The sequence below is a fragment of the Berghia stephanieae genome, chromosome 12 (assembly GCF_034508935.2).
Source record: "Berghia stephanieae isolate SIO BIC M18660-M18661 chromosome 12, UCSD_Bste_1.3, whole genome shotgun sequence".
NCBI lineage: Eukaryota > Metazoa > Mollusca > Gastropoda > Nudibranchia > Aeolidiidae > Berghia > Berghia stephanieae.
The window spans coordinates 31,022,754-31,030,253 of NC_088371.1; the positions used below are offsets into that span (position 1 = coordinate 31,022,754).

At 35.9% G+C, this 7,500-nt stretch overlaps 1 protein-coding gene across 1 annotated transcript in view; it reads left to right on the forward strand.

The window, feature by feature from the left end:
• Window positions 1-7,500, forward strand: part of LOC144957955 (uncharacterized) — a 26,519-nt gene that overhangs the window by 15,422 nt on the left and 3,597 nt on the right. Inside the window, exons 8-12 of the mRNA XM_078889514.1 lie at window positions 931-1,045; window positions 2,121-2,224; window positions 3,142-3,254; window positions 5,404-5,526; window positions 6,673-6,894. Of these exons, the coding sequence (XP_078745640.1) occupies window positions 931-1,045; window positions 2,121-2,224; window positions 3,142-3,254; window positions 5,404-5,526; window positions 6,673-6,894 (677 nt within the window). The remainder of the gene's footprint in view (window positions 1-930; window positions 1,046-2,120; window positions 2,225-3,141; window positions 3,255-5,403; window positions 5,527-6,672; window positions 6,895-7,500) is intronic.

Sequence of the window (7,500 nt, forward strand, 5' to 3'; positions counted from 1 at the left end):
TTTTAAAAATGTTATACGGTATCAGCCGCCTACTGTGAGGCTTCGTACTAACATTCTGACAATATCTGTCACTGCTAAAACCCATGTACTCAATCACACATGAGTCAAGTGGGGTAATGTGTTGCTAAGTGCCTTACCCATTGACACAACGCCGGGACCAGAAATTTTCACTATCACGGTCATCCATTTTGCTACCGACTACGCTTAACCTTGCTTGACTTTTGTGACAAGACTAGCCACCAAGCCACTTAGTCTTGAAAACAACAAAGGCATGCAACATCTCTTTCTGTTTGTACATTATGGCGATCACAAGCATGCGCAAAGCAGAACACTTTTGTCATGTGTGTCTAACAGGCCAATGTTTGCTTACTTGATTTTGCCCAGCAAACATCATGGAGCCTGGTGTCCTTTAACCTAGGCTGGCTTTTCCATTTCTTTCCATCTGGCTTCTGTCATCTTTGTATCTGCGTCATGGTCTCGTCCCCGATGTTTCTTGGTTTTCCTGTTTTACGGTTCCCTATCTTCTATCTTCTGTGTCAGAGTTCTTCTTTGGCTGGTAGCTGGTTGGTATTCTTCTATGGGTCTGTGTTTATTAAGACATTTTTCCTGAAGCACTTGTTAATAAAACTATGTAATATCTTGGCTGTTGTCTTTGTGGGCCTACAGGTCTTCGAGCCATACAATAACATTTGTATTGAACAGTCTGCTCTTTATGCGAGTTGACACCATTTTGAAGCCCCGGATGTTCTTTAATCGCAGAAACACTGCCAAAAAAAAAAAAGGCAGAAAATAAGAATACAAGAAAATACCCCTGAAAAAATGGGATGATTGTTTTCTTTTCTGCGTTGACTAGCACATATCCATACATGCCTTTTGAGAACTATATAAAACATATGATCACATGATCCCTCTCGTCTCATCCCATTGCAGCCATTTTACCCCGTTCTTGAGGGCACAGACTTCAACAACATTCCTTTCCAACGATGGGATTCCGCCATAATTGTGCCCAAACATTTTACTGTTACCACAGCAACAGAATACGCCAGTAAGTTTAACAGTCTTAATCATAACATAATTCCAACATAAAGCTTGATTACAAAATGTTTAAAATTAAGTTCATTCGGTTAATAACAATTTTTGGAAGTAATTTATTTATTTTTTTTTTTTGTAAATTGACGAAAGATATAATCAATACTGTAAAAAAGGCATTTTAAAGGTTTGTATTACTTTTTTTTCTAAGTGAAAAAAAAGTATTATATAATTTGATAAATGGGTGTTATTTTAAACCAAACGGTTGATTGAATTACTTGAACGTGCAATAAGCCAATACTTGAAGGAAATACTAACCCTCGACTTACCAGCCATTTTCAGGATTTTCCCCAAAACTTCACACCCAACTAAGACAAAATATATTTTTATCACTCAAACACAATAGCAGTAAAGTTCTTGCGATGAATAATTTCTTAAGAAAAACATAATCTACAACACACTGTTCATTTTCTTTAAATTTTATGATGTACAAAAGAAATTTGTATAAGAAAAATGTTGGTTGTATCGTAACGAATGTGACCATTTTCCTATAGTTGGTAAGAGAGGGCTAAAGGGAAAAAAGGGAGGGGGAGACAACGAAAGAGCTGGTTGGGGAACATTAAAGACATGACTGAGAGTATGATGAAGGACTGCTGGAAGATGGCGCTAAGATAGAGAATTGTGGAAGACCATGTCATCCAATCTCTATGAGAAGGAACCCCAGTAAGGCAAAGGTAAGGTAAGAACTTAGTGTCAATAGAAATATTAATAATTTCAATTACGTTGTTGTAGTATCACCACTCATATCCTAACAGAAAATAACAAATGGATATATAATTTGTTCAGAGAAAAAATGGTTATTGGCCAGGAAAAACCTAAATAAACTAAAATAATTTGAATTATTGTTATATTATTATTATTATTATTATTATTATTATTATATATTATTATTATTATTATTATTATTATTATTATTATTATTATTATTTATTATTATTATTATTATCATTATTATTATTATTATTGTTATTATTATTATCATCATCATCATAATTATTATTATATTCTTCCTATTATTCTTACTACCATAGATACATTGATACCAGGAATTATGTATGTTTACGGTATTTCGATTGACAACAAAGCTTGTCGAACTGGAGCCTTCAACATTACAGCATTTACAGATGATGCTCAAGTTAGTAAAACGCAAGTGCCCCCCCCCCCCCCCCCCCCCCGTCTCTCTCTCTCTCTCTCTCTCTCTCTCTCTCTCTCTCTCTCTCTCTCTCTCTCCCCCCCTCTCTCTCTCTCTCTCTCCCCTCTCTCTCTCTCTCTCTCTCTCTCTCTCTTTCTTCTATCTATCTATCTATCTATCTATCTATCTATCTATCTATCTATCTATCTATCTATCTATCTATCTATCTATCTATCTATCTATCTATCTGTCTGTCAATCTATCTCTCTATCTATCTATCTATCTATCTCACCCTTTCTCTCTCTCACTCTCTCTCTCTCTCACACACACACACACACACACATTTTCTCTTTTATGATTCCCTCACACACACACACACACACACACACACACACCTATCCACCCTTAAACCCCACACACATATATTAGGGTGAGATATTTTAAAAAATGGAAATAAAAGTATGGTCCTTATTCAACTCAAAGAGGAAATGGAAACATTCAAAAATTTACAAGCAACAAGGGCAAGCCTAAAGTTAACACTTGCCAAGTTAACTTAAAATTCATTTAGTGGTTACGAAACTGGGCCGGTTATGCCTAAGTCATAGATAAAAATCACGCTTTCAAAAGTGTCCAAACTTGCGAGTTGTTTTTAAATGTGTGATGTGACCAGTGCAGGAAATTGCCCAGTCTTAATAAAAATGCAAATGACCAATTAGTATGGCGTCTGGAATAATCTTTTGCTTCAAACAATGTTTCACACTTGCCGATACAAAGCACATTCGAGGCGGACTGTTTTGTTTTGTTTTGTTTGTTTTGAGCGGGGGGGGGGGGGGGGGGGGGTGGGCAGGGAATCATATCTTGTAATTTCTTTCTTTTTTCTTTGGCGCTGACATGTTTTTGCTCCCAATGTTTTTCCCTAGTACTTCATCATTTCCTCAAGACGAGTACAAATACGAGACATTCCATTACAACAAAGGCAACAAATCGAAGTAAGCCTGCATGTATGGACTGGCATTACGTTTGTGGTCAAGAGGTAAATGGGAGTTGTAGAATATTTATCTTATTTTTTTTAATGCGATGTTACTGCCTGGAGCTTAGAAAAAATGATGTTTAATATTTATATAATAGCTTCAGATTGATCTACACGAAAGAGTGAAATAATTTTGACTTTATTTCTATCATCTCACATGTTTAACCCTCTCCATTTCCGCCATTTTCAGATTTTTCCCCCGAAATTTCAATCCCTCACCACAAAATAGATATTTCTTACACAAATAGGAAAGCAACAAGTATATTCCATAAAAATTGCTTCTTCTACAAGACAATGTCAAAGCTTTGATTAGAAATAATTCTTTAAATTTTGTGCTGAACTAAAGAAATCAGAACGAGAAAATGGTTGGTTGCATCGAAACGAATGTGACGATTTTCCTATGGTTGATAAGGAAAGGGTTAAGTAATTGTTGGTGCAGACTGTTGATAAATGTTAAAACCCCCCGAACGTCTATGCCATTAAAGATCCCAAAAAACATTTACCCCCCCCCCCCCCCCTCCCTTCCAAAAAAAAAACAACTTTATTTCGTGCATCAATTAGACTTCTCTCGACTTGTCGTAAATCCGGAAACTTCATTTTGGGTTACAGAACATTTTGAAAAGTTAAGGCTAATTTAATACATACATATCGACAGTTAAGGATTTCTGATCTAAATGAAAAAAAGGCGTTTAGTCAGAGTCATAGAATGGCCTATTTGTATTTGTCAGTTCGAGCTCACATTCCACATTATAGCAAGATCTATTGTCACTGTGTTTAAAAACTTTTGTTTTAAACTTAACACGGTTTTTAATGTTATTAAATTGTGACCCACCCTGTACATTTGATAATATAATATCGACTAGGTGAGCATAGTGAGTTAAAAATCAAAGTAACCGGAATTTTTTTTATTGATTTTTTGTTTAAGTTTCAGAAACAAATTCGTCCTCCTCAATGAAGACATTTTGTCTTTTATTTCAAAAGTCAAAACCCAAATTGAATTTCAATAGTTTCGAGACAATCGGTAGAAAAATGATTTTGCGAGAATGGGGCTTCAAAGTTTGCAAAACGTCATCAAAATGTTTGAAGGGAAAATTTTACTTTAAAATGTTGTGAAATCATACAGAAACTATAATATTATTGGGAGGTCCAAACTATCAAATGTAAAAGGTAGGGCTAAAAATACCATTAGAAATTATCATCTCAGAATGAAAGTAACATAGATAACGATCAAGGTGTTGTTAAAATCAGCTACTCCCTCAGGGTTGTCAGTTTGATATAATATTTAAAAAACACGTTTGAGACTGTTCAAAGAGCAGTTGTTGGATTTGTGACGGGCTGCACATTAAAATAGCAGGGATGCATAACATCTGCCATTTGAAATCTCAATTGGATTCAATAGTCGGATGTCACGTCGCCCAGCAACGGCAAGCAGCGTGGTTCTAAACAAAGAAAATCGGTACTTTTTATTCTTTATACTGGCTAGAACTTTTCATATGTCATGTGATCAGAATGTATATATATAAAAGTCAAAACATAATCATGTCTCTCGTCAGAGAAATATTTCATAAGGGCGTCCGCCATTGTTCCGATAGTTTAGAGCCAGCTACTAAGTTACTATGCGTCATTACATTACGGGTGAAGTGACGTCACGACTGTTGAAGCGTATTGGAGGCTTCTTACAAACCGACGCAAAGAGTCTCGGATAAAGATATTATTTCAGAAATCTATCAACGACCCATCAAGATCCATTCAGATCCCAGGCTGTGTTATAAAAAGAGCATTACAATTTACAAGAGTATCAACATTCATTCAACCATTTGCTAAAACCAAAACATAATATATTCAGTTTTCTCTCAGTATCTTTCGCGGATGGAATGCAATACCGTCAGAAATTACCGATAAAAAAGATACAGAATCATTCAACACGACACTTAACACGATTCAGATAGCCCATCCAGAATATTTTAAATATTAGTTTGTTTCATGGCGGATTTGTGAATTTTTCAGTGATGGGCCCGTAGCGACTTTTGTAAAAATATGACATGAAGACCTGAAGAGCAAGTGACAGTACATTGTTTAGAATAGGTCCTTACATATCTTGATCATTCCGCCTCAAAAACTTGTTTCCACATTGTATTCCTTTTGATTTCAGCACCCTGACGATACAAGTGGCCTGTATGACAGAAAACCATCCACAGCAGCCCGAATCAATCCGTGTTCCCCTCACAGCTTTTCCCAAAGTCTTTGAAACGGACAGGGAAGCTCCCACATACCAGTAAGCGTCATACTTAATTCTTCACTTAAGTCCCAGGTTTAATAGTTTTTGACAAGATGAGGGCCATTTTAATCGATCAATATTTGAAGGAAAAGTTTTCTGGCCAAAATTTTTATTAGTTTTTTATTTTTTCTATACCTACTCGTATATATTGACCTGCCATTTAAGCATATTTCAAGTTTCAAACACCCTCCTTATGTATATAGCGAAAGTGGAAGACGATGTGGAAGAGGAAGAGGGAAATGGTAATTGTGGTGATGGAAAAAAGTTAAGAGGAGGATAATATTGATGTGGAAGAGGAGGATGAGAAAGGGGTAGTAGTAGTAGTAGGAGTAGTAGTCGTAGTAGCAGTATTAGTAGTAGTAGTAGTAGTAGTAGTAGTAGTAGTAGTAGTAGTAGTAGTAGTAGTAGTAGTAGTAGTAGTAGTAGTAGTAGTAGTAGTAGTAGTAGTAGTAGTAGTAGTAGTAGTAGTAGTAGTAGTAGTAGTAGTAATAGTAGTTATGATAACTTTTGTTGTTGTTGCAGCAGTAATAGATCTAGTTTCATGAATGTGTTTGCCTGTTCTTTAGGATGGAGAGGGGGTGATCTTTATTTGTTAAATTTATAATTATTTTACTCAGAATACCAATAGAAATGAAGTAAATAGGAAAGTGCCAGAAGACAATAGAGAATAAAAATTTCGCGGCGGCTATGTGGTCTAGTGGTATGACACTCTCTTTCGGATCGGAAGGTCCTGAGTTCGAGCCTCGCTCGGCGCATACTTGAGTCCTTGGAAACGACTCTTTACTCATATTCTCTCACCGTAATCAGGTGGAAAATGAGTACCTGGCCGTTAACGGCGTTGTTTCTGTTGTATTATCGCCTAACAGGCGTCATGTCTCGTTCTACACGTTAAATGTTGCTGTTGGTATGGACCTTGTAAAGCGCTTTGAGCACATTAAGTGGATACTGCGCTATGTAAAAGCTCAAGTTTTGTTTGTTTGTTTGTTTTTTTTTTTGTTTTTTTTTTTTACTAGAAACGATCTTTTTTGGGATCGTGGATAGCTCATACGATAGAGTCACGTTGTACCAGTAAGGCTGCGAAATTTTTATTCCCTTCCTTTCTTTTTGTTATGAGCATTAGTGCCTGCTCCATTCACTTTTCAGAATACAAGAGAAATCAGGAGGGTGCAATCCAAAACTTCCCTGTCGAAGCCAGACATGGAGTCTTCTTCTCAAGATCACAGACGAACTGACAGGGGTTAAAGAAGTCAATATTAGTTCCAGCATGACCAACACGGGAATTAATGACGTCATTGGAAATGAGCCAATCACGGAATTGCATTATTCAGATTATGATGCTAAACGTTCCGCTGAACTCTCTTGCCAGTTTGTATTCATACCACATAACGGTATATTGAAAATTGAAAATAAAAGGGAAAAAATGACTAAATAATGAAGGGCCAATGATGATAATTGAATGCACAACATAAAGCAAATCAAATAAAAGTCAAGATTCACAGTTTCATTTCTTACTGCTTTATGTATTGCGATAAATCCGAAATCCAAATCAAATAGCATGGTCATAATTCAATCAGTTTCATAAAATCCAAATCCGTAAAATCAATTCAAATTTAAAGTCATTTTGCCAAAGTAACTATTTTCAGTATACGTGGAATATTTCTAAGTCCGTAAAATAAAGATTCTTAGTAGGATGTTAGAACTTGCAGGAACATGCTAGGAAAGTGCAGCTCATAGTGAAGTGGGATGCAGAATAGAACAGAAACACCCTATTTTATCCCCTATTGTAACTATTCCCACAATTCTTTCAAACCACTCCTCCTACTGATTTTGACCTCCCGCATTAATATTCAAAACCTACCTCTTAAAGCAAGAGCGAATCCTACACAACTTGTATATTAAAAACAACAAAAATGTTCTCGTATATTACTATCAAACACGCCTCTTATGACATAAAAGTACTTTGATAAATGG